Source organism: Pavona decussata, unplaced genomic scaffold (assembly GCF_977016875.1).
Source record: "Pavona decussata unplaced genomic scaffold, jaPavDecu1.1 SCAFFOLD_232, whole genome shotgun sequence".
Taxonomy (NCBI): Eukaryota; Metazoa; Cnidaria; class Anthozoa; order Scleractinia; family Agariciidae; genus Pavona; species Pavona decussata.
In genome coordinates this window covers 1,861,502-1,888,737 of record NW_028145637.1, presented here as the reverse complement: position 1 = coordinate 1,888,737, position 27,236 = coordinate 1,861,502, and the positions used below count along the sequence as shown (strand labels likewise).

Here is a 27,236-nt window from a genome sequence, read left to right as displayed (position 1 = left end):
TCCTTACATCTCCGGTGGGATAAAGCTTAATGTCTCGTGCTCCAGGCTGACTGAGAAATGCTGCACAAACTTTAGGCATGGTTCCTCCCGGTTCTGGTTTGGATGATGCTAGACTGTAAAGAGCATAACGAACACCCAACGATGATGTCTTCAACATCACATGAACCCCTGCAAGATAAAAAAGATAAATTGCACATAAGAATGTTAAAACTACCTCAACGAGAAGAGTTTGTCAGATTAACATTCTAAGTGCTTCAGGTGAAGTTTTAACAATTACAAATATATAGCACATGATCCCCTCCAGTGATCAAAAAGGAGACACTGATTGATTGATTGATTGATTTAATAAAATAAGCAACTGCTAAAGCTGCAACAAAACAGCTCCTTTAAATTGTGCCCAGAAGAAGGACTGTCAGATCAAAATGAAAAATAATGTCCGTAGCCATGCAGTTGTGCAGCTTTTGCCAAAATACAACTATTAAATTACGTTTGCTAGAGCGAAGATTAAATTTCTTCGTTCTTATATTGCTAATTGACCAATAGACTCCTGATTCTAACAAGGAAACTCATTCCCAAACCTTGTGGCAATTAGATAAAAATGCAATAAATCAGTAAGAGTAATGATACTTTATTTCTCGGTCATCTGTCATAACTTTAAATTATTATGATATTGCAAACTAGTCTTTGGTAGTAGAATGTTTGCTGCACACAAACTTAGTTTGAAGTATCTTTGGCAGCCCCAAATCTCTCTTTAAATGGGCTAGCTACTTGAGCTACTTCTTTTCTAAGCTCTCGTTTTTTTACTGGCAAATTAAGAAAGGGTAAACCCCTTTCTCTATCTCTTTCAGAACTGTTATTACAGTCTGGAGCCAAACATAACGGCATTTTCAGTCTACAACAAAAAACAAAATTTGCTGCAGAAAAAGAAATACTACTGCGCTTGAGATCTGCGCCACTTCTGTTAGACAGCATGACATCACAAGTGGCCATGCTACCATACGCTATTCAAAATGGCAGGAGTCAATTTCCATTTTGAAGAGCAATTTTGTCTTGATCGGATGCACTTCAGAAGTTCAAAAAAACAGTGAGTAACTTAGCTCGAGGTTTACTTTTTATCGATGGATTAACAAAAGACATGACTTCTGGAGTTACCTTTTCCTTTAAAGATAGTTTTCTCGGCATGGGAGAACAGTATGAAGCAGTTTTGACTGATCAAAACGTTTCTTGTATGTATGTATCACTTTTAACGCCTATGACTACTGCCACTCTGTCTGATACATTAGTTAAACAAACACTGACAGAGATCTACTGACTATATTAAGTGCATGACTTGTACTAGAGACAGTGTGGACAATTCATTGCTCTTCCACTGACTTCTTTTACCAGCTAGTATAAGTCAACAAAACAGTGCTTTGTCACAGATCATTCTTTGAATTTTATATTTTTATCACTCATTTTTTAAAAAATTCAGTAATTTTAATATTTTAATGTCCAGTAAAATAACGCATGCTCTTTAAATCTGCAGCTTGATGTGTATATTGGTTATTATTCCTGAGAACACTTCAGTTAGGATGCACGAGTACTATACCATGGGGTGAATAATAGACTTTTACACATTCAACTTTTTCTTTATGTAGCACTCTTCTCCTATCTGTGATTGTGGAATACCTGTCATCTAATTTAGACGAGGTTGCCTTGTTCAGGAGTGCAGTAGGTCTGATGTCAAATATTAAGGACCACTAATTGATTGGACAGTAGAAATTCCACATTCAAACATCTCTAAACTTACAGAAAACCTCTGTACAATGCTCCGTACTTTATGGTGGACCAAATCATCCACTTGGTCTTCGGTTTTACTACTAAAAGAAAATATGGTAAGTGTACCTTTACAGTTGACAGTAACAGCCATAGGTTTGGTGCCTAGTGGAACAGATAAAAGCTTTGGTGTACGCTGAATACAGTCAGGGATCTTGTTGGCAGCAGATGACTTGACCAGCTACAAGGAGAGGATAAGTGGTTACCACACAAAATTTAATGTTGTCATACATTATACTCACAAGTCTTTTTACTCACTGGCTGAGAGCCTACAGTTTATTCTGAAAATCAGTATTGTGTGCTTAACAGAATGATAACCTAGTTCTCAGTTAGTTTCATATGCAGCATAATTTCCAATGCTTAACGTGTCAAGTGCATGCAAATGTGGCACATGTGGTGGTAAAATTAAGTTTGTCTAGGCTTTAATTATGAAGGAATGTCCAAAACTGGTCCTAGGTTTTCAAATTATTTTCTTTCAATTGCCAGACAAGTATTTTTTTGGCAAAAAATGGAAAATGGTATAAATGTAGGTAACTACTGGGCTTAAAATCCAGTTTCATGCGAAGACTAATTATTGATGTGCAGGGCATGTTTTTCCTCTCTTTCTACCAATCCAGCAGATTGCAAGATTTTTTCAACAGTGCACGTCTAACACTGAAAACAAAATACATCTCCATTTTGTATTTTAGGCCTATGGAAAAAAAATATGCTGGCATTTGGCCATTACGTTTTGCAGCTGGCAGGCATTAAGCTTTAAAGAATGAAGACACCTCCACAAGGAGGAGCACCCAGTTTTAAGCAAAACACAAGACCTTGCATTCTTCCTGTTTTTAAGTCTTCTCAAACCCCAAGTAGCCAGCTACATTATTTACCTTCCCCATAGTTCCCAGCTATTTTCAGAAAGATAACTCTCAAAATTTTTATTCATCAATTTCACATCTGAAAATTTTCACTTTCACCAATTAATAAGCTACAGTTATTGTAGTGCTATTCTACACCATCTACTTGTAAGAGCTGGGAACTGATATCTTCTGAAGGAAATGTTATTAATTTTGATCTCAGATGTTTCCCTCTTGATGAAAGTACAATATTAGAAACCTGTTATCCATTCAAGAATGGAGTACTTAAGCCTACTATTCTGTTGTATATTATCAAATTAGTTATGCATGTCCATACACACTACACACATGCTCTATGTATATGTTATATTAATTTATTTAGAAATTACAAAATATTTCATTTTTATTACATATTTAACAGCGGTACTTAACAGAACACAAACACAATACCTGCAGTTCATCCTTGCGTAGAAGGCGAACATCCTGCAAAAGGGAAGTGGTTTCTTCATTGGCAGCGACTTCCCTTGTGGCTGCTCCCTGAAGACCACTTTCTTTGGAGGGAAATTTAACAGCAGCATAGGGACCATCCACCTTTAAAAATCAAACGCTGAGATTGAAATACTGTAGTAGCAAAGAGAATTGCTATTACCCATCGATGGAATGATGGAGTGATTGGAATGACCAAACGAGTGACATTTCCCCAAATTATGATAACTTGTCCACGGTGCATGCGCACATCCACAAGTTAAATATGAGGTGAGCCACCTTGATTAAGTGTTGTTTCAGTGTAACTTGCAAATTTTACACCTTGTCTGCCCCCTCCCTTCAATTATGTTATATGTTTTCTGCAATTACATTTCAACCTACATCATGTCAAAGAGATCATTGGTCATCATGTTAGAATAAAATAACATTATTATACAATTAACAGTGTTAACTCACATTTTGATTGGTGTAGCGGAGTCTGTGATTACAGTTTAGAGGCACAAATGGTGTGTGACTGGCACATGATAATAGTCTAGAATCCAGCCAGAGTGACTGGTGAACTAAACAAAGTTTTGCCAACTTTTTTTGCAAGTAGCAGACAAACATACTGGGCAAATTTTCACAGAAAAGCAAGACTGTTTGGTGAAAAACTGGACAAGACCGTCGCAAGTGACCCCAATTAAGTTAAAAAAAGCTAGAAATTTGTTCTGATATACAACATTTTTTGACAAATTTTGTCAAAAAATGTTGTACATAGAAATCTGGTAATGGTAAAAAATCATGCATGCAATCACAAATTGCAGCAAGGTGACTGACATCTGTGCATTATCAGAGTACAGCCGCACAGCAAAGTGAAATCTTTTACATAAAATTCAAAAATTATACATGTGCAAGACCGGCCACCATCCAAACAACAGGAGACTTGAGTAACTGCAGACTGCTAAGAGTTTCTTCCAGCAGCAGTAAGGATTGAAACCAATGGACATCATCGCCCAATGAAGACTAGCAGTAAGTATGCAGTAAAAATGTTGCGATCAACAACTTCATCATCATCAACATCATGAGAAAAACAATTAAGTGCTATTTTATTTATCATCATATTGTACCACAATGAGTCTCTGTTTCATGGTATTGACCTGAAATATGGGTGCACAGCTCTAACCTAGTACGCAAGACAAAAGGAGTAGTAGGCAGGAAGGGCTGAAAATAACGGCTTCAATTGGATGCATCTGGTGTATTTTGTGGCTAACACTCTTTTTTTTATGTATATGTGGGTGAAGAAAAATAACTTACTTGGAATGATGTTTCGTGCAGTACTCAAAGCAGACAACAGTGTCAAACAACTAATGCTCTGCCAATCTGATAGAATTCCAAGAAAAGGTCCAACACACCATATTATGTAATATACTTTAAATAGCACTCACTTTAAGTACTTTTCCAACAGGTATGTTTCGTTTATCTTCAACAAAAATGACATCCTTTAGATCCCAATCTTGGATAGATTTATCCTCTGCAGCTTCTAAAGATGGATCCTTTTTACGTTCTGAAAAAAGTGATTGCTTTGACAATTTAACAAATAATAGGGAAAATGTAGTGTGGAAAAAATTGTATAATTATATGTAGTTTCCTACAATGAAAAAGTTAACTAATTCAATAGATTTTAAATGCCCAGAAGCGTTTAATGATCAGTGGATAACTTTGTCCTGTAGTCAATTACAGTGTACTTTCCAATAAATACAAATATTATATATTATCAGTTGAAGCACATTTTATCTGATGGTATAGTGACTAATCCACTGGATAAAAGCCATCTTGTCTTTTAACAGATGATCACCTTAGTAAATATTCCTTTAATTTGAGATTTGAGATTCACCATCCTAACCCAAGGGAATGGCAGTTACTAGCTGGTCACTTCATGACTTCATTTATGCTTAGTGTGCATTTGAAATTCAATTTTCATCATGCAGTAATTGGGGTGTCTGTACTAGCAAGGTGTCTGTAAGGTGAGAGTTGACTGTAGTAGAATGCAAACAAGCTAACTATTTAAAAATCAAGATCAGAGCTGAAGTCAGAACTACTGTGAAACAACTCCAGCTAACAGAAGAGAGAGTGACGTGTGAGTGACATCTAACCAATTAGCCTTGTAAACTTACCTGCTCACCAGTCTTATTAAATTTGATGCCACAAAATAATAAGATTAAAAATAAAATTCATAAAAATAGGAAACTTACTAAGTCCAAGGGAAACAGGAACATCCGTTTCTTGTTCTTCTATAGCTGGTGGGTTGCATGGAGGTTTGTCATTAGCTAATGGTAGAACTTTAAACCGACACTTCTCATCCAAATTCCATGCTGACTCCATCAACTGCCCCATAAGAGGGATGCCTGAAGAGATATTGAACCCAATAGAACCTGGATGGTACAAAGGGCAGCTGCGCAAACACACCTGACAATTAAAAAGAGCTGATAAGAAAACTAAATTACCCACAATCATAATTAATTTCAAGCGTCACAGTCATTAAGCACTCTTCTAAGCCTATAACAAGCATATAACTTAAAAGCTCATTAAGCAAATTTAATGTTCAACTCTAGACTCTGAATGATCAATGGAATAAATCATCAGAATGAAATCAAGGAACGTGTGCAGTGCATTGAAACACACTCTATTTTGATTATTAACATTATTAATCCTTGAATTGTAAATGGTCAGGAATTAATCAATGGAATAAATACATGTAATCATCAGAACAAAATCAACAAAATCAAGGAATGTGTGTAGTGCATTGCAACACACTCTATTATGATTACTAATATTATTAATCCTTGAATTGTAATCAGTCAGGAATTCAGTCATGAACTGCAAAATAATGACTAGAATAAACTATTATTATTATTATTATTATTATTATTATTATTATTATTATTATTATTATTATTATTATTATTATTATTACTCTACACCTGTTAAGATCACCAAAAGTGCTGCAAGAAAGCTAAATGACAAAAACGTGACAGGCCCATTTGATGAAAGTTGAGGATATTGGGAAAAACAATTGAACATTTGAAAGCCAAAATTTTTGAAGCACTGATAATTAATGGTTGAAATTGGCCAATCAGTGATCAACTGATAGTCAAAACAATGACAGCCAAGAGTTTTGGTTTACAAGTTAAATTGACACCTGACAAGCTTTTTATTAACACAGACCAAAAGAGGAATCATGAGGTAGGGATAGTGCAGTGATGAGAGCTTTCGTCTCCCACCAATGTGAACTGGACTTGCATGGTACATGGTTCCAGTTTATTGTTGGTTCCCTTGCTTACTTTAAGAGGTTTTAACTCTGTGTACACCTCTTTTTTCCTCTCCACAAAAACTGGTCAACATAATTCTAAATTCCAGTTCAATCTTGAGAGTTTTCCCAGTTAGTGCTCTGTGCTAAATGCATTGCCTCTTATATGGTGCATAAGCTGTTTCACGGAAGTGGAACAGGAGGTTGGTGATGTGAGTGACAGGAAGAAGATTAACATTAAAAAAGAATCTAAAATCAACTTATTTTCCAACAGTCACATGACTAAAACAACCTTGTTCTCGTTTGACTCAGTTACCATTAAGAATGCAAGACAATTTGTACCGAGTGCCTTATAAATAATGCAACATAAATTAAACATCTCTGTGCACAGCCTGGCCACTGTGCTATACAGCCTGCATTTATGAAATAAATATTTCAACACTTAATATCACTAATCATTAATAAGTCTTAAAAATCATGTATAACAGTCACCGAAACTTACATGTAAACTTCAATGCAAAATCACACTTAAGGGTTTAAGACCCTTTAATGATTTGATTTTCACTTCAACTTTCAATCAGCAAGTGTTTATAGAATTGTATTACCTGAACACCTCTTACTATACAGCTGGTAAAGGTGGTACGATTTCTGCGTGCTCTGGCTCTAGCTTTCTCTAGAAGTTTCTTTCTTTGATCAAATGGAAGGACACCCCTATGGTAATGAATAATTAAAAAATCATGTTTACTTAATAAAATGATGTTTTGTAATTCTGCAAACTTATTTCCAGAATGTGCTACTAGCAGCAATAGGTTTGGTCCAACGTTTTGGGCCAGTGACTGTCAAGCTTTGTGAGTTTGTTTTATTAATCAAGAGCCAATCACAATCTTTAGCTTTCATTAATGCAGTGACAAGAATTAAATTACATAATCAAGAATGTTGTCACTGGGAGAAGTGGATCAACTCTTTTGCCCCATTTTTAAAACATGAAATTTGGGAAGGCAATGGGCACTTTGCAAATTCCAGAAACTTTCCATGACAAATGAAAAGCTTTTTTACCATCTGGGTGAATAATCTTGTTTTTCAGTTCCAAACTTGCAATCTCATTGGTATATTAAAAATATGTATACAGTATTATGATGGTACAAGGAGACATCTTAATGGAATTATAATACATGTAATATAGTAATATAATTATTATTATTCCATTTGGAGTACAGTAGAATCCTGCTAACTCAAACTCCCAACAGAAAAAAATAGTTTGAGTTAGTGAGGTGGTGATGAATTTCAAGTATCCTCCTTCACAAAATGAAGGGACAAAACCACAACCTTTTTTAACGAAATGTGGTTTTATAATTCTTTCACAGTCAAAAGTCACTTTAGTGCAAATATCGATGTCATCAACGTTTAAACAAAAACTTGAATATCTCTTGAACAAGAGAAGATATTAAAAAAAAAGAAGAAAACTTGATTCTTGTTCTCTTTGAAATTCCTTTCAAATTATAAACGCAAGTTATTTTTTACTTCATAGGCACTTGAAAACAAGTATGAAATGAAACTAAAGTGCACTTTCCAGAGGGGTGGTGATCTCGCATAGGAGGATATGAATGTTTCCTGGAACAAACATTATCAACAGTCTTATTTGCCATTTATTCTCATTTTATTCTCATAACATTTGTGATACAAACTCATAACTGTAAAAAGTACATCTGAAGGTTTTTATCCTTGGCTAGCTAGATGATTATAATGATATTTTTCATTATAATTACTAGTTTCTGTGCACCAGTATGGTAATTATTAACAAAACTGGACCATTGCCTTGACGTTTGTGTTGACACAAAATAATGAATTTCTTGGCCATGCAAAGTGGAACCATTATAGAGTACAACAATCATAGATTTGTAAGGCTCCTTTTACATACAGTGAGCAGGACACAGTTGTAACAACCTTAAGGTCAGTTTAGAAAAAAATACTACCATATTACACATGTACATGTGTGGAGAAAAAAAACACCTACCACCAGTACAGTGCTCCTGAAGACATCTGAGCACAGGTGTAGAGTGAGCAAGTGTGAACAGAAAGAACTTTGTCTCCAGAGAATTCAGCAAAACCTTGAGCAGAATGTTCTAATTTACTGGCAATGCAGCTGAGGGTCTCATCTATCCAGGTGGCAACCTTTGAAAAATTTAACAAAAACAACTCCAATTATCTATAGAATGTTAAAGAAAGATACTAAATAAGTGCTATTTGTTGCAGGTCCTTTTTTGCTGCACAGTCTGATCTGGAAACAGAGGCATACTGAATTTAACATATGAAATAACTGCCACTTTGCATACATGTGTGCACCTGTACTGTATATAAAGTTTTGAAAACTTACAATTAAAAAAACAAGAACAAAAACAAAAAACACAACTAGACAGTGGTCTAAACGCTTAAGGTGGCCTGTTCCTATTTATTGGCATGTTGGTGACATATTTGAAAAAATAAATTGCACTTTTTGGAAAGAAAGATTCAACCAATTTCTTTGAGTTCTGGCTTAATAAGAAATGTTTGAACTTAAAGTGTTTTGCTAATTTCAACAAATACATTTGTAAGCCACAGAGCTCTCAAGTTTCATATACCGGTAATCCTCAAGCTTCCAAGAACTTTCCAGTTGCATGTATCAGGGGTCAGCTGTGTAAATGTATGTACTACAGTAACTGTAATATTTACTCAATTTCTGATTTATGCTGCCATGGACATATTCCTTTTGCAGATGACAATGGTGTTGTTGCCTTACCTTTAATTAAATTATATTTTGTGAAAATAATCTGTTAAATGAACTTGAAATCACACACACAAAGTCTACTTGTTTGGCCAAGTAAAACCCAAATGACTCAATTAACAACACTTTGGCATTGCTTTTAGACAAATATGCTCCAATCGATACCGAATGCAAAAAAGGAGATAATCAGATCTTGACTACAACCTAAGGATCTTCGAGTCAAAGATCATGAACAGGACCACCTTCCTTATGAATAAGGCAAGATGTAAATTCTACACAGAATTCATTAGTATGTAATGAATCACCATTTCATGATTTAATCACCAGTAAACTAGATTACCGTAATAGTCGATATGCTATATGGCCTTCCTAATACTCAATACTAAGTTGCAAGGGGGGGTGCAGAGCATTGTTGCTTGGCTTGTTATGGAATGTCCACGCTTTCATAACGTTACCCCTTTTTAAACTCCCACCATTGGTTACCATCATTTTATTGTGTTCAATTTATAAGATATTGCTTTTAACATTTAAATGCCTACATGGTTTAGGACCAGAATATTTATCTGATTTTTTGAAAATTACAAGCTTAGGTGAAATTGCTCTTATCGTGACCTTTTGGACAAATGTTTATAGTTTTCACGCACTAAAGCAAATTATTATAAATTATGAATTACCATAATAAATAGTACTGTCATACCTTGCCAGATTCTGTAAGGACAGATGCTCTTATGGATGACGCTGATACTGAAACTACCTTCTCATCAGCAAGCCCAAGGGCTCTGACTCTGGGGTGATAAACCCCACTATCCTGTTCTTGATATGGCAGAGGATCCTCCCATCTCCACTGATATAGCTTGCCATCAGCCCCAACACAAACCAGCTCTGAGTACATGGCAGCAATGTGTATGAAGTGTGGGAACTTGCCACTCTGTCAAAAATAACTGCTTTTAAAAATAACTCACAAACAGAAAACTTCATAATTTACAGCTACATCAACAAAGTAGAAAATGCAGTTTCATGATGGTAATACTCCGTAAGGTGCACAATAAAATTGCTTCTTACCAAATCTGGCTGCCACCACTGGAGAAGGTCTGCCACACTTACGGGATCTGCAGAGAAACTTTTAGGCAGTAGCTTATCCTGCAATGTTTGTTTGGAGGCACTGTTTGAAGACCCACACTCTAAGCTCCCTGAATGTATGTTACCCAGCCATCGATCCCTCTCCCGTCTAAGAGCCTCTCTTTCTCTGACTCTTTCCCTATCACGGTCTGCTTCTCTTTCAACAGCAGTTCTTGATGCTCGAGCACTGCTATTGGCACGGCGATGAATAGTTCCATACTGTGAGCTATAGAACATGTCCTCAGAAAATATCGCCTCTGGGTCAACTACAAATGAAGGGTCATCCACATGCACACCAGCATCCAGCAGCGACATCAGGTCATCTGAGAAACAACATTCAAGTACACACTTACTTCATGTCTTAAAAGATTCCAGAAATCGTATCTTTACTTGTGATACATGTAACTGTATACAGTAGGACTTCCCACGTAAATAAAAAATAATTATTGTTTGAGATGTTCATGTATAGCACCTGTGGTTTAAAATAAGGGGGTACGCATATTTTTTCTAGAACACTCAAGACAAAACATTAAAACAATAACTAATTATTGGGGAGTTCAAGATAACCAAGTTCAACAGAACAGGGTTATTTTTATAAACAAATGACTGAAAAATACAAACAAACCCAAGCAAACAAATTTTCACTTGAGATAGCAGGGAGTTTGAGATACATGTATTAAGGTCCAACTGTACATGTATGTGGTATCTTTTCAAACTGCACCAATTAGCCATGTATATAGTTAAAACAATAAAAGAGAAACTGTGTGGGGGTGTATAATTCTTATATCAGACAAATTGCCAAAAGGGTGGGAGTTTAAAACAGTAACTTATTTATCTCTAAATGGGAAATCTTGGGGGGTGGGGAGTCCTTTAATTCCTTCCATTGTAGGCCTAGGGCTATAGATACTTTCTGAAACTACACATTTTCAAAAAGGGATAAAAGCATTGAAAGTTCTAAGATGTACAGGATTTTTAGCAAGCAGATTGTAAATAAATGTTCACCATACAACCAAATGAAATCATGTGATTCATAAGGCACCTTCTGGTAAAAACATCACAAGGTCTGAACTCCTCAGAAAACACAGAAATAATAAAAGGGGTTGTTTAATAACATTATAGTGTTGTTTACACACAATGTTGACAAAACTATTTACATGTAAGTTTACTTCCTAAGCTTGCAATGATCGCTTACTTTACAAAGCTATCTGGTAAAAGATGTGGATGACTTGTTATGACTGCATGTACAAACAATACAAACTGTATGTAGATTGTTAAGCACAGTTGTTCCTTAGAATCAGTTCATCAGCCAGGGTGAATTTATATGCAGCTTCATGTTGTTTTACTCCAAGGGGCAATTTATTATCTTAAAATTATACTCATATGCTCCTATAATTTAAAGAATTTTTCCTTCTCTGTTGTCTCTCTCTCTTTGTTAGTACATGTACACTGTAAGTTGTGAGCATGCTATATCACAATTCCTCATGAAATCACATCATAGACTAAGGTTAGTCTTACCTCCAGGAAGATACTCAGGGTTTTCATCATCATCTCCATCATCTTCATCTCGACTGAGGAGATTATTCACAGCCAAATTTACATCAAGATTCTGAAAGAGTATAATTTATCAACATTTATGGGAAAGAAAAAGCCATCTTACTGAAAGATACAAATTTAGATGTACAGTCAACTCCCGTTATAGCAGACACCCTCAGGACTGTGAGTTAGTGTCCTTAATAAACTCCCTTTATTGCGGACACCCTCGGGACCGTGAGTTAGTGTCCTTAATAAACTCCCTTTATTGCGGACACCCTCGGGACCGTGAGTTAGTGTCCTTAATAAACTCCCTTTATTGCGGACACCCTCGGGACTGTGAGTTAGTGTCCTTAATAAACTCCCTTTATTGCGGACACCCTCGGGACCGTGAGTTAGTGTCCTTAATAAACTCCCTTTATTGCGGACACCCTCGGGACCGTGAGTTAGTGTCCTTAATAAACTCCCTTTATTGCGGACACCCTCGGGACTGTGAGTTAGTGTCCTTAATAAACTCCCTTTATTGCGGACACCCTCGGGACCGTGAGTTAGTGTCCTTAATAAACTCCCTTTATTGCGGACACCCTCGGGACTGTGAGTTAGTGTCCTTAATAAACTCCCTTTATTGCGGACACCCTCGGGACCGTGAGTTAGTGTCCTTAATAAACTCCCTTTATTGGGGACACCCTCAGGACTGTGAGTTAGTGTCCTTAATAAACTCCCTTTATTGCGGACACCCTCGGGACCGTGAGTTAGTGTCCTTAATAAACTCCCTTTATTGCGGACACCCTCGGGACCGTGAGTTAGTGTCCTTAATAAACTCCCTTTATTGCGGACACCCTCGGGACTGTGAGTTAGTGTCCTTAATAAACTCCCTTTATTGCGCACACCCTCAGGACTGTCAGTTAGTGTCCTTAATAGCGAGAGTCTGTAATAGGGGGAATTTATTTCAGTTAAATGTCTGACTCTATTTTTGCCGGGGATTTACCTGCTGTCCTTATTATCGGGGTGTTCATTATTAATAGCAAGGTGTCTGTAAGGTTAAAGTTGACTGTACAATGTATTGTTACCAAAAATAATTAAATTGACCATGCCACTTTGTCCCATTCTACTGCTGCATGCCCCTCAGAAAAGGTGCCGTGTTGATCGAGAAACAAAAAAATTCTGTGGCTCAACTTAAACCTGGCTTGCAGCCCAGTTAATTATTGTTTATGAAAAGGTTCAGAAAAAAAAGCAGTGGCCGACATGCAGGATGTACAGCCATTCATTGCATGGGACCTCAGAGACCATGCATGTTAAGCAATAGATCTTGGCGGAGAAATCTTGGCCACACTTGTCCAGTAGTCAACAGAAACTTGACAACTAAATATGGCTAGTTCTTAATTATAACCATAATATTGAGAAATTGTTTTTAATTATTTCAAAAACATCTACATTAATTAATCTAAATGACTGAAATGTTCCAAGTACATGGCTTACAAAAAACTGTTTTAAGCTTAGCATGTCTTTCTAATGCCCATTACCAATTTGAATGCAATGCAGATCACATTTTTTTAAAAAACTACATGGCTTGTGCAATTGAAAGTAACTGTTAAAAATTAAATCTACCCAATGTACACAACACTTACAGTTCTCTGCAACTCTCTTATAATGGCAGCCCTTGACTTGCCTTGAAGAACAACTTGGGCCTAAGAAAAAACAAATTTACATGTAATTTAAGAATTCTTTTTACTAATAGGTACATTTCCACCAAAGGGAGGTAATGACTGAATATTTTTCCAAAGTTTAAATGATTTACCCTTTACACTGTTGGCAGGGAGGTGAAGACAGGAGGTTATAATAATATACATGTAGCTATACAATTATTTGTGCTGTTTCACAAGCTTCACACTTAACTGCCGATCACATATGAACACTTCTACTCACAGCTTTACAAATTGTTGGATTGTAATACCAAGGTGATTTTTAAAGGCCAAAAGTGCCAAACAAAGTGCCAACTATCTTAAAATGTGAATTTTAAATCCAACAAGATGCTGTGGGTTAGCGTATACTTGGGCCTCTTTGTATTAGACGTATTTGAGCATGACAGGTAAGTCTTTGATGACAGGTAAGCAATAAAAGATTTCCTAAGAGTCTAATGCATCACTTTATATTTGTGATAAACAAGATGTTGTTCAACTGGAAATGTTATGCAAAGGATGAATAAAGCCAAACAGATTACTAAACATGTGGATTACTCCATAATATTGTTCCGAAATATTTGGAGAATGAATGCTTTTGTATTTTCTAGCTTCGAGTGCATTATGCGTCATTATGCAGAAAAGCAATTGCTGATCTTGTGTCGTGACAATGTATACTCTGAGACATTCTTGAATAAGTTTTGTTCATTTGTTCGAACCATTTTATTTTTCACATTGTAAATGAGGTTAATTGATTCAAGGTGGACTCCTCACACAACTGGAAAAAAAAGAGACCACTCACTTGATTGACTAACTCCTCTGGAACAGCTGTTGCAGGTACAACACGAGAACCTATACCCCATCCTGATGTACCCCCTCTTGCACCCCTTCTCACCACACGGCCACGCCCACGGACTGGGGCACGAGCAGAAGTTCGTAAAGACATGGCTGATGGAGCAGAGCCCCAGCGGCTTCAAGACAAAACACAATGTCATAAGAATGGAGAGAATGGGTATACATTGTATCTTCATGATCAGTTAGGTTATAGAATAACAATGGTCTAAAAAAAAGAGAAGGAAAATGTAATAGGTAAAAAGAAAATTAATTAATATAATTAATTAATATTAATAATATTATTAATATTATAATATTAATTAATTAATTGATTAATTAATATACAGTAATATGAATTAAATAAGTTCTAGTCTGTTAATGATAATAAGTTAGGAAATGAATATAGCAGCCACAATAAAATGTAACAGCATGTTCAGGTTGGCTACAAATTATACCCTTATCTAGACAGGGGGTGGGGGGATTTCGCCCACTGTGACTTTTAAACTGAATCAGAATAACTTTGTTAACATTTATGCAAGTGCCATCAGGATGAAACTTGTGACTTTTTCAGAAATTTATCTGGGAACAATTTGAAATGATCAGTGTTTATTGACTTTGATGTTACCAAGGCAACCAAATTTTGACAGGCTATTTTTCTAGAAAATGGAAATCACATTTTTAAATGAAGAAATATATCTTTAATTTGTTACTGAACAGTAACTTTTTTTGGTTTTAGGTCACATACATGCACCAGTCTTCAAAAGGTGAAGAACCCAGTATCACTTTTAATTAGAAAAGACTATCAAAACCAAAACTGTTTGCAAGCTATGTACAGGAAAAGGTTGTCAATGATACTGATGTGCACAAACTTGTGATTCAACTTCTTGAAAACAACTTTTTAAACAAACAAACAGGAAAGTCACTGGCAACCAGATACCTGATGACTGGATGCCCTGTTAAACCACTTAGAGTCTCTCCACTGTTTGAAAGGACCCATGAGCTTTCACCCTGGCCACGTGATCCACCACCCACTGGTAGACAAAACAGATTGAAATACAATTATTAGGATATCCAACTACTGCAACTAACCTCTAAAGATCTGAAACACAACTTACTGTCACATACATTTAATAATATTATAATTATTATCAATGTGACCTTCTGGACTGGAAAATGTGCATCGATGCTTATCTTAAACATGATCCAAGACTTTTTGTTGAAAAGGTTTGGGGAATTTTTGAAGATAAGATAAGATAACTATATTATATCACATTCAGGATATCTCTAATAAAAAAAACTATTCACCAAATTATTACAATCAAGTGGTAAGAAATAAAAATATATCAGTGCAAGCTTAGAAGACCTATAGGCTATAAAAAACAAGAATTTAGAAAGTGATAGAATTAAAGTTACAAGATATTTTGCTGCATGGCAACATCACAATTAGCCAAGAAGAATTAGAATTCTAATAAAAGTATTAGTCAAGATAAACTGTTAAAATTCATTCATAGTCTTTTATTTTTGTTGCGGACTTTCTAAGAAAAAAGCAGCACTTTATTGATTGGTGCTCTTTCATGTTGTGTTGTAGTGCTTTCAAGAGGCGCTACAATTTTGCTGGTCAAGGAACTTACAGAAGTTGGAATTTTGATTTGGCTTCATAATGTGAACCATCCTCAAATTATCATCCAAAAAAATATGCACACCATTCAATTAGCAATAAACAAGGATTACAAAACTGGAGTGCATTCATACATGTAGCCTGTGACAAACCCACTTTTGTAGTGAAGATCACAGATAAGTAAACAACATGATACAGCACAGGTTAAACACCTATATGCAGGTTTGTTTTTTTGTTTTTTTCTGATGTACCTGAATGTGCGCATTCTGTACAACTTTGCCTTTGCTATTTATGGCTATGAGTTTGTTTGTGTGCAAAACAAATTAGAGCAATTTTGCATAATAATAATTATTATACTGCAAAATGTCAGGCTATTCAAAGTCAACAATGAACACTACTAACACTAATGAGCTTCACAAGCAGTCACTAAACAGCATATTCATCACTATCATCATTACTGTTTTACTGTGTTTGAAGATGAAACAAGCTGAAAACTAACCTGCATGTAAAACTATGTGAGATGCAGATCGAGCAGCAGTATTTGTGTTATCTTCTTCTCTACAAAAAGCAACAATGAAAATGGTATTGTACAAACATATCTTGGGATCACAACCATATCCAAAGCATAGCATATACTAGAAATGAAGCTTTAATAGTCAAATGAACCAGAATTTGCAAGAATTTTTTATGAGCACATTGTAAGAGAAGAAAATCTGAAGGTACATGTAATATAAAAGCTTTAAGAAAAGGATCCAAACTGGTTGAATGCTTTTCAAAACTAAAGGGAGTGGAAATGAGCAGGACATTGTGACATCACTGCATACACACATACATACATACATGCAGTACATACATACATACATACATACATACATACATACATACATACATACATACATACATACATACATACATACATACATACATACATACATACATACATACATACATACATACATACATACATACATACATACATACATATGTATATATATAATTTATATATATATATATACATATATACAGCATATATAAACAAATATATTTGGGTACTATACCGTGTACATGTAGCTAAATATAATAAATTATAGCTTCAAGAATTTTGTTGCAAAGACGCTTCTACATGTAAGTACATACCCATATGCGGGAAATCCACCCACAAACCTATGTCTAGAAATTTAACTGTTTGCAAATTTCAAGATTCTCTTTTCAGTGGTGTTGATGGGTTCTATGTCCCAGCTTAAGTTCAAAATATTTCTGTCCTCTACAGTTGCATGTTGCTCGGGTGGCACATTGTTGTTGTTGCCTTCAAATCCATTGCAATGTTGTATCCTTATTCAAGAACACAGTCAATCAAATGCAACCTTCATGTAAATATATACATTAAATCTTTAACATGTCAAGTTGAACTTACGGAGTAGATGAATCTCTTGAAGACAATTCTAGCTTGTCTGGATGGAGGGTGAAAGGTACTCGGCATACTTGTCCACTCTGAAAGAAATAAACAAAACTACAGTTGACCCCTGATAACTCCAACCTTCAAGGGAAATTGAAAAAGGTTTGAGTTATCAGGAGTTCGAGTTATCGATGGTAAAATTATATAGAAAATGTCCTGAAAAGAAAGGAAAATTGGTTCGAGTTAGCGCGAGGTTAGAGTTAGTGAGGGTTCGAGTTATCGGGAGTCAACTGTAGTTGACAAGCAACTCACATACAAAAAATTGCATCACCCTTGACTCACTAACTGAAGGTGGATTAATATTAATATTAATATTATTACATGTTATTGCAACAGGGTAAAAAATGTTCAATCATCTTCACAGCTGAGACAAAATGAAACTTGAATCAGCATCACAACTGTTGCGTTATGTTGTGTATTTAAATGACTAAAACTCTTGAATGAGGAATACAAATGTAGCAAAAACCAGTCACTATCCTTTCCAAATTTCTTCAGGCCATTTCCAAATGAGTTGTGCACATTGTGAAGAATACAGCTACCCAAGAAACAAAACCATTGAAATGGGCATTAACTGCTTTGATAAAACTTTCTAGTCTCTTAAAGATGGTCACATTCACGTTAAAAGGACCACCCCTTACAAGTGTGGGAAGGTTTGCTACAAGCAATCAACAACCTTTAGTCCCTCAACACGTCCAAAGAACAAAGAAATGTTATTGGCATAAAACTACTAGACTGTTCTATCACAAATGCCATTTTCTGATTGGCTACGCTACTCGCTGTCTATTCTGTGATAGATAGTAAGTAGCGATTTTCAACAAAATGGCACCCACTTCTTCGTATTTTCAAAGTGTCTGCGATGAGGAAATAGATAATTTACTTGTTTAGTTTTGAACGACTAGTAGATTTATACTAAAACAATTAGATTATTCGCTCTCGATTTCTATGATGAGGGCAAAGCCCGAATCAACTATCACGCAATAGAAAACTCGAGCTCACACTTCATTACATATTTATGTACATGTATTGAACAGTTCCAGAAAAAATCCAAACCCACCCCATGGGAAGGTCATTGGAAATTCCTGTGAGGAGGGGGTCTTGAAAGCCAACAGAGAGGGGGGGGGGGGGTCTTAAAAACCAACAGGGAGAGGGGGTGCAAAAAAAAACCTTCCATGGGGGTATGGATATTTTATGGAACTGCACATTGGTCAGCAGCACATGCAGTACCTCAAACTGAGATCAGTTAATAAATTGCTTTAAATTTATTTGGGATGTTGATGTCTCATCAAAATGCAAACAAAATGGTGAGGTTGGATTTCTTTACATCCTCTACAACAATCTGTCGAAGTACAGAGTGACCTACACATAGCCCTTCACTAATGATATTCTGTTTGATAAACAGATTCTGCTCAGAGACAAGGATGAAGCAATTTGCCTATCTGGAAGCATTGCTCTGAATGTATCACTAAAGTGATCTACAGATTTCAAGCAGTACATGTAATATTACATGATGCCAGCCCAGCATCCTTGAAGATCATGACAGAAAAGGACCATTGGAATGGTCACTTTACTTTGCTTTGAAGCCTGGAACCAATACTCATTAATAACACTTCAAATTGCAGTGAAAATGCCTATGATGTCCTGACCTGTTTTAGTCAATGACTGTACAATGACGAAGTATCGATATAAGTACAGTGTAGATAGTAAAAATTATTTCACAAACTACCCAGTGCATGCAAAGAAGCCATCTTAGTGCACGTAAATGTACAGTTTCAAGGTCATTACAAATCAAGTCTTTTTTTTTAACAAAGAGAAATTTCACGATTAAAATAGTTCAGCTACAATGTAAAAAGAAACTGGTGCTCTCTTTTATTGAAGGAATTCAACTGCCGCCAAAAAAATCAACAATGTTCATGCAATCATGTTGTGATCCATGATCTGATGCTATTTTATGTGCACATTCAAGTTAAGAACAGTTTTTTTTTGTAAGGTGAAGCAAATTCCCTTCAAATGGAAGTAAGCTACATTATTTTAACCTGTATACACGTATCACTCTACATTTCTATTGTGCTCTCATCACTTCCTTGCATGCTCACTGAACAAGGCACAGTTAAGGCTTTTTTATTTGAACATTAAGTACATGTATCACAGGCATAATAGTCCAAATGTTGAGAAAGCTAAATGAATATATCGCAGGGTCAAATAAAATGGTAATCAAAGGTTCACCGAACATGTAGTCAAACACCTTTATTACTTAGTAAACATGTGTATGTTTTTTATTTGATTTAATTTGCATGTTTGCTTTTTAAGAGGGCCACAAGTTTGTCAGTAACTGTTGTGTGATGCCCTCTTACCATTACACTGTACCTTACCATTATCAATATGTAATCTTGCTTTTAAAACCCATTTTTACTTACACCTTGACACCATTACAAAATTCATACCTCCAAGAGGAAAGCCACATGCCTTGGTCCAACCACACATTCTTTAATGACTTCATCCTTAAGTGCCTGAAGTACTGGAGAACTGAGTAACAGAAAATTGTACAGTCTAGCACTATTCTTGTATCTAATTTCTAGTTTTAGACAAGGTATGGTGTATCATCAGTATTCCTAAATTATTCAATTTATCTGCCCCACTCTTCCCTGTTATAAATATTTATATTCATGAAGGTTGACAGTATCTTTTAAATTATAAAGGATGTCAAACAACAACAACAAAAGAGAATGAATGGCCCAAGAGTTAAAATATAAATTGTATTTAACAGAAAAGCCATAAAGACTTAATAAGCTGGGCCTCACTGGCATTTGTTTCACATTCTCCATCGCCTAGAGTTTTAGCCATTCCCCTCACCAAGACTGAGCTCCTTGAATAGTTTTGTTTCTTTTTTAAGAAAGTTTGGCAAGATTTCCGCACAGCCCCATACATTAATTATGCATACAGTCTTTGTTGAAAGGAAACAATGGGGATAACAATAGTGCGCCGTTGGGATTACTTCGCTTTGTTCCTCTTAGTTTTATATTTTCTTTCTAAGTCTATATGGGCTTTGCCGAAATCTTCGAATTTTAGGGAAAAAATACGGAAAATCTAAACAAAATTTGACAATTTTAGCAATTTTTATGCATTTTAATTTGTCCTCGTTTTAAAAATGTTTAGAATTGAGTGAGATGTTTTCGCATGGCCGTAAAAATAAAAGCAGATTAACCAGTGGTTTTGATCGCGACTGCCGTAAACTATCAAAAATAAAGTATTTCTTTACCTTTCTTTTTGTTTTACGTTCTATTTTTGCTGTTGTCATTCCTAAAATAAAGCCAGAGGTTCTTGCTAACATATACGTGCGGGCTTCATGTGTTACGGTATCTGATATTTCGTCTTCCTCCGGCGTATCTCGAAGAGCGCGTAGAGCGCTACAATGCTTTGTCAGTTCTGGTGAACTTCGTAAAGGCTGGCATCTTACAATATATGCCAATATTGCTCGTCTTTAGGGCATTCTTGCACCCAACTGGTGGACATTTCACGGACGGCGCGTTTAGATTGTGTTCCTTGTACTATTCTGTTCAGCATTCGTAATCCGCAAGGATATTGGGCGACTTTAAAAGGTGATTAAAGGCTTGGAACGATGGGCGAAGGTCAGTCAAATTACAGACGTAGTAGCATGGCATAGACGTAGGGGAAGCGATGGACGAAACAGCAAAGGACGCAAAAATAATAAGACGACGATTCGGAGCACAAGCAACAACTACACAATTTGAAGTCGGCCAAGACTCGTTAATGCTCTATAACTCACTATAACATGGTTGCATGGGGCTATGACTAGGAGAAATACACAAACCGAGACTGGCCAATCAAGGGGCGAAAATGACGCATTTTCCCGTGAAAATTACAAGGCAAGTGCAATGCACAGGAAAAAAATTACCTCTGTATTGTTATGTAGATTTTTAAAGGCTTACAAAAAATAAAATATATTTGTTGAGGGGTAATTTCCAACAAATCCCTCGTAGTCTAGTGGTAAAGCAGATGGACAGGGAATCCAACGCTAACAGTAAGGCTTCAGTTCAAGGCACAGTATGGTAGGTAGATCGAAAAAAAAAAGAAAGAAAGAAAAAGAAAAGCGTTAGGGGGCTGGGTTAGAGAAATAAAGAAAATGGGATTGGGAAAATGGAGAGAGAAGAGGAGAAAAAGTCTTGACACGACGAAACCCTCTTTTATTGACGCAGTAAGTATTATTTGCAATGTATATATGCAAAACACATGGGAATAGGTTATTGTCTTTTAAAACAATGAAGCGCATACATAATTAATACATCAGCATGCATAATTAATGTATGGGGCTGTGCGGAAATTTTTCCGAAAGTTTAATTTTGAAAATTGTGCTGAGCCTTTGGATTGGTTGGCTTTAAAAGCAGAAAAAGAAAATCTGTATACAAGTTTGAGACCTAACTGGGAGCAGCCTGCTAAAATGCAAAACTAAACCCTACTGTAATGCAATGAGACAGACCCAGTCGATAATAATGACACTCTCTTGTTCAGTTTTTTTTATCAATAGATGCAGAAAAACCCAGCAGTCATCGAGAATGGATGGAAAGAATGTGGCATCACAGATGCCCTAGCAAATGGTGTTCCTTCAGATGACCCATTCCTGCCAATCTAATGTTACTGAATTGCTTTCCACTTATGTTTTCTTTGCTTTACACATTGTTTTGTTTGTGATACAGACTACAGGATGTATCTGAACTTTGGTTGCTTTTTCCAATGGAAAATTATGTTATTGTTCTTGTTTAGGTCCAATGTATATCACCCCAGTGGCACAACTCTTTCAAAAGACATTAGTGGAGTTTTAAAATTTTTTTTCTGCGGGAACTAGTTTTTGTGGAAAAAGATCAATCCGCAAAACCCGGAAAATGTAGAACCAACAAAATTTTCATGCTACACTGTAAGTAATTCCAAGATGGTGTTGTTCCTGGTTGGAATTTGCTTACTTTCAACAGCAATTTCTTTGGGCCTGGAAACTCAATGAAAGGACTAACATTTTTGCCAGCATCTAACATTTTATGTTTACTTTGGTTATAAAAAAAGGGTGTGGTTTGGAATGACCTCCTCCTGTTTAAAATTATTTGTAGGACATCCCGCTAAGGTATGTGCACATGTGTCTTGCTGCAGTTTATTTGACTTTGTATGGCCAGCTTTTCCTGATTTGTTCATCTGAACTTTGTGACATGCGTGTATTTATTGCAATTTATGTATATATGATGAGTTCATCATTCTTAAAGTAATAAAGCAAAGGGAAAGAAATGCATCATCAAGCCCTTCAACAAACCTGACATTCATAGAGTAACATTAAGACATCAAAATAATATAACTTATTTTATGGGAGACGGTATTAAGTAGACACCAGGACATTCTCCAAAGCTATCCACTTTATACAGGTTTCATTGTATGACAAATTTAGTAAAACAATTACCTCTCTCTTGAAACAAAACCACGGTACCACGCATATGCTGAACTTTCTTTGTACAGTTATGAGCACAAGGATTGAAAATCCCACTCAAATCCTCCATTGTATAATATAAAAAGTCCATCGTCTTAATCGATCCGTTACGCTGTAAATTAGTTGGTCTTACCTTAGGTAACTTGAGTTTTCCTTCGATTCTGAAACTTCTTTTAACCTTCCGGAATAAAGAAACACGATTAATAATTTCACATAAGATCTATACCTTAAAACCTTTTAACTTACAACACGCCTATAGAGCTCGCTCAGCTGGTCGGCTTACCTTTCGTGTAATTCTTCAGCAGTTCTCGGCAAAGGATGAACAGCGATATGAATTTGTGGCATGATATCGTAGAAGAGGAAACGAAAGTTTTACATCATCTATGATATTTTAAAGTCCTTTCTAGACGTTATAAATTAGCTTCCACAAACTCTAAGTAAGTTTTCCTCGCTTTCCTACACGCTTCCCGAAAAATAAAAAGAAATGCTCCTCAATTGGTACGTCATGTATGGAGAAGCAATGTTTAACCGCTGGTCGCGAAAGAAGCGGGCTCCGGGTAATTCTCGACCCCAGAGCCTCGCCGTCAGTTGAGGAGCTGAGGAGAACAAGTGAAGAGCTACAGTGAGGTTCCAGTGAAGAAGAAATGCCTTTATTTACCATTTTTTAAAAAATAAGCTGTTACATCAATAGGCAGGAGATCCAGCAAGCTTTTTTGAGCCTTTTAAAAGATGCCCGCTTAAGTTTATTTAAATACAGTCGAACCTATATATAACGGCCCTGTATTAAGCGGCCACCCTCTATTAAGCGGCCGATTGTTTGCTCATACAAACGCTGTATTTGTTACCTGTATTAGGCGGCCACCTCTATTAAGCGGCCGCGTCCACCCTGTAGCAGTCCTATGTTTGTCTTTCTTTGTTATTTTTACCTGTATTAAGCGGCCACCCTTGAATGGAAACTAAGCCATATGTTATTTTATGCGGTATTTTATTGTGTTTAAAATGCGATCCTGTATCACTATAAAGAAATAACATGTACAAAGCTACTGTAAGCTGATACTCGGCCGTTTAATATAGTTAACGCTTTTCAGATGTCCGCAATGTGCTGAAGTACAGTACCGTATCACGAACGCTAAAAAAAGTTTGTTTTGAATATGCTTCACTCTTTAGCAAGAAATTCCTCTTTAATTAACTTGTTCTTCAGCCATGTGACATTGAAAATTGAGCGTAACAACTATGAAATGACGGAATGTGATATTTTGTTGTGAACTGTAAGTCATAGAAATACAGCACTGTATACCGTAGGAGAGTAGAGGACAATTTATTGTATGGTACTTTTACACAATGTTACGTATATTATACGGTTAAGTTACAAGTTGGCACTGAACTTTGTTTAAAGCATTGATCACTTGAAAGAGTGGTGATTGTTCTATTGTTTCCTTGCATGAAGTGTTTTTGTATAATACGCCATTAAAATCAACATTAGACCACGCCCAGTGAGTATTTTTAGTGATCCTGTATTAAGCGGCCACCTGTATTAAGCGGCCAGTTACTCAAGTCCCGTGGGTGGCCGTTATATACAGGTTCGACTGTATTTCAAATCTTATACTGTATATAAAATCTTTGAGAAGCATGGTAGAACTGAAATCGGTCGATACTTTGAAAATGATTATTTTTCAAATGAAAGATACTGAAATTGCAGTCAGGAATGGACATAATGTAAATCAAGATGTGTGGTCTACAAAATTGGGTGTTCTAATTGCAGAGCCTTGGCAACAAGGATTAAAGAACACAGAAGAGCAGGCCGTGTTGGCGATAACAACTCAAAGATAGCGCAACTCGCGAATCAGTTTTGGCCATAGTATAGATTTTGACCAAGCAAACATTGTCATCAAGACAAGTGATTACCACAACAGACTTTTCCTTGAGGCCTGGCATTCCCGGCTGCGAGACCGAAATGCGGGCAATCACGGAACATATTGACGTTCCGGGAATTTATAGTTCACTCTCGTGATTTGTTCTCTCGCGCGGTGATCGTTCGTTACGCGTCGTGATTGTAGCACGCGCAAACTGTGAACCGTTAGATAAGCGTTTGCTTCTATGTCACATCAGTTTAAACCGACCAAGGCCGAAGATTTTCCGGGCCAAAACGTCTTGCCAAGTTTTTTGTAAACGTCTAGTTTTTAACGTTTTTAAAAGCAGGGTTATACACATTTTAGATTACATTATGATTATTTAACCTTTGATTTAAATATTGGTGTAACAACTGCTTTTTCAGATTTTTAAGTTCAGAAGGGATAATGCCCGTGACTAACGACTAATTATATACGTGCGTCAAAGGTTTTACTATGTATTTTGAAACTGCTTTCACAACTTTTGGAGACATGTCATCATAACCATCTGATTTGCTCACGTCTAATTGACCTATTTCTGTCGCTACTTTGTTCTCCGTGATTGCATCCAAGAACATGGAGATGTGATTACTTAAACCTGAGCTGCATACCTCAACTGCGAGAGGTCATTAAAAATTTTGCAAACAAATTGAGCCTCCTGAAGAAATCCAAGTTTCTACCCAGTCATGTGTGGGAGTCTTTTTACGTGAAGGTTATCCAGCCATCCATTACGTACGCGATGCCCGTCTGGGGCGGGGTTGATCAGGCAGAGTTATTTAAAACACTGGAAAGACAACATTGCCGTGCTGCAAGGATCATTTTTGGCTTTCCACCGGACATGCCAACAGTTGACGTTTTAGCTACCGTTAAGTGGAACACTTTAACATATATGTATAAAAGTTCTTTAATTAAACTTTTCTTCAAGGGTTATCATGGCATGCTCCCTAGCACTTTAGCTCAGTGAAGAGTTGATTGTCCACGGTTACAGACCTTCTTCGCCACTGAAGCATGGGCTGATTGCACCCAGTTACGTTCAAAACTCCTTTTCTTATAGAGGGGCTGTCCTCTGGAACGCTATTGGGCGATCTGATAGATCGATACTTGAGTGCACAGACCTGAAATCCTTTTTAAAAAATGTTGTTTATTATCATACTTTTAAGGATTTCAATTTCAATGTTTTAGCCCCACAAATAATCAACAAGAGATCGGGGAATTTTATTTATTTTTAACTACCCATACACCAATATTGGCCAATACAGGTACCCAAAGACCCATATTGTACAATATGGGTACCCAAGCACCAATATTGGCCACTATGGGTACCCAGGGATCAATACTGGCCAATATGGGAATCCACAGACCAATTTTGGCCAATATTGGTCTGTGAGTACCCATATTAGCCAATATTGGTCTGTGGGTACCCATATTAGCCAATATTGGTCCGTTGGTAGCCATATTGGCCAACACTGGTCCCTGGGTACTCATATTGGCCAATATAGGTACCCGGGGACAAGTGTTGGCCAATATAGGTACCCACAGACCAATATTGGCCAATATGGGTACCCATGGACCAATATTGGGCAAAATGGGTACCCATGGACCAATATTGGCCAATACTGGTACCCAGGGACCAATATTGGCAAATATGGGAATCCATAGACAAATATTGGCCAATATTGGTCCATGGTACTTAAATTGCCCAATATTGGTCAATGGGTACCAACATTGGCCAATATTGGTTCGTGGGTACCCATTTTAGCCAATATTGGTCCATCAGTACCCATCGGCCAACACTGGTCCTGGCTACCTATATTGATCAATATGAGTACCCAGGGACAAATGTTGGCCAATGTAGTTACCAACGGACTAATTTTGGCCAATATGGGTACCCAAAGATTAATATTGGCCAATATGGGTACCCATGGACCAATATTGGTCAATATGGATACCCATTGATCCCGGGGCCAATATTGGGTAATTTAGGTACCCACTGACCCATATTGGGATCCATACTGGCCACTATGGCTCAGGGATCAATACAGACCAATATGGGTACCCAGGGACCACTATTGTCCAATATGGGAGGCCATAGACCAATATTGGTCCAATATTGGGATCCATATTGGCCACTATGGCCCCAGGGTCGATGGGTAGCCATATTGGCCATTATTAAACCCTGAGTAGCCATATTGGCCCGTTGGTAACTATATTGGCCAACACTGGTCCCTGGGTACTCATATTGGCCAATATAGGTACCCAGGGACCAGTGTTGGCCAATATAGGTACCCACGGACCAAAATTGGCCAATATGGGTGCCCATGGACCAATATTGGCCAATATGGGTACCCATTGACCAATATGTGGCAATTTAGGCACCCATGGCTCAATATTGGCCATTACTGGTCTATGGATTCCTATATTGGCCAGTATTGGCCCCTA

The 27,236-nt window shown here is 36.7% G+C and overlaps 1 protein-coding gene across 2 annotated transcripts in view; it reads right to left on the bottom strand.

Moving 5' to 3' along the window:
- LOC146458702 (E3 ubiquitin-protein ligase UBR5-like) overlaps positions 1 to 23,393 on the bottom strand; it is a 52,417-nt gene extending 29,024 nt beyond the window's left edge. For both annotated transcript variants that reach the window (XM_085090398.1, XM_085090399.1), the window contains exons 1-18: positions 23,192 to 23,393; positions 23,042 to 23,086; positions 19,865 to 19,946; positions 17,382 to 17,458; positions 16,467 to 16,525; positions 15,287 to 15,380; positions 14,318 to 14,486; positions 13,465 to 13,524; positions 11,822 to 11,912; positions 10,250 to 10,629; positions 9,885 to 10,115; positions 8,441 to 8,598; positions 7,032 to 7,137; positions 5,372 to 5,585; positions 4,565 to 4,683; positions 3,105 to 3,245; positions 1,885 to 1,996; positions 8 to 168 (exon numbers count right to left, since the gene is read on the bottom strand). In XM_085090398.1, the coding sequence (XP_084946524.1) occupies positions 8 to 168; positions 1,885 to 1,996; positions 3,105 to 3,245; positions 4,565 to 4,683; positions 5,372 to 5,585; positions 7,032 to 7,137; positions 8,441 to 8,598; positions 9,885 to 10,115; positions 10,250 to 10,629; positions 11,822 to 11,912; positions 13,465 to 13,524; positions 14,318 to 14,486; positions 15,287 to 15,380; positions 16,467 to 16,525; positions 17,382 to 17,458; positions 19,865 to 19,946; positions 23,042 to 23,086; positions 23,192 to 23,253 (2,361 nt within the window). In that variant the 5' untranslated portion in view covers positions 23,254 to 23,393. The remainder of the gene's footprint in view (positions 1 to 7; positions 169 to 1,884; positions 1,997 to 3,104; positions 3,246 to 4,564; positions 4,684 to 5,371; positions 5,586 to 7,031; positions 7,138 to 8,440; positions 8,599 to 9,884; positions 10,116 to 10,249; positions 10,630 to 11,821; positions 11,913 to 13,464; positions 13,525 to 14,317; positions 14,487 to 15,286; positions 15,381 to 16,466; positions 16,526 to 17,381; positions 17,459 to 19,864; positions 19,947 to 23,041; positions 23,087 to 23,191) is intronic.
- Between the last annotated feature and the right edge of the window lie 3,843 nt (positions 23,394 to 27,236).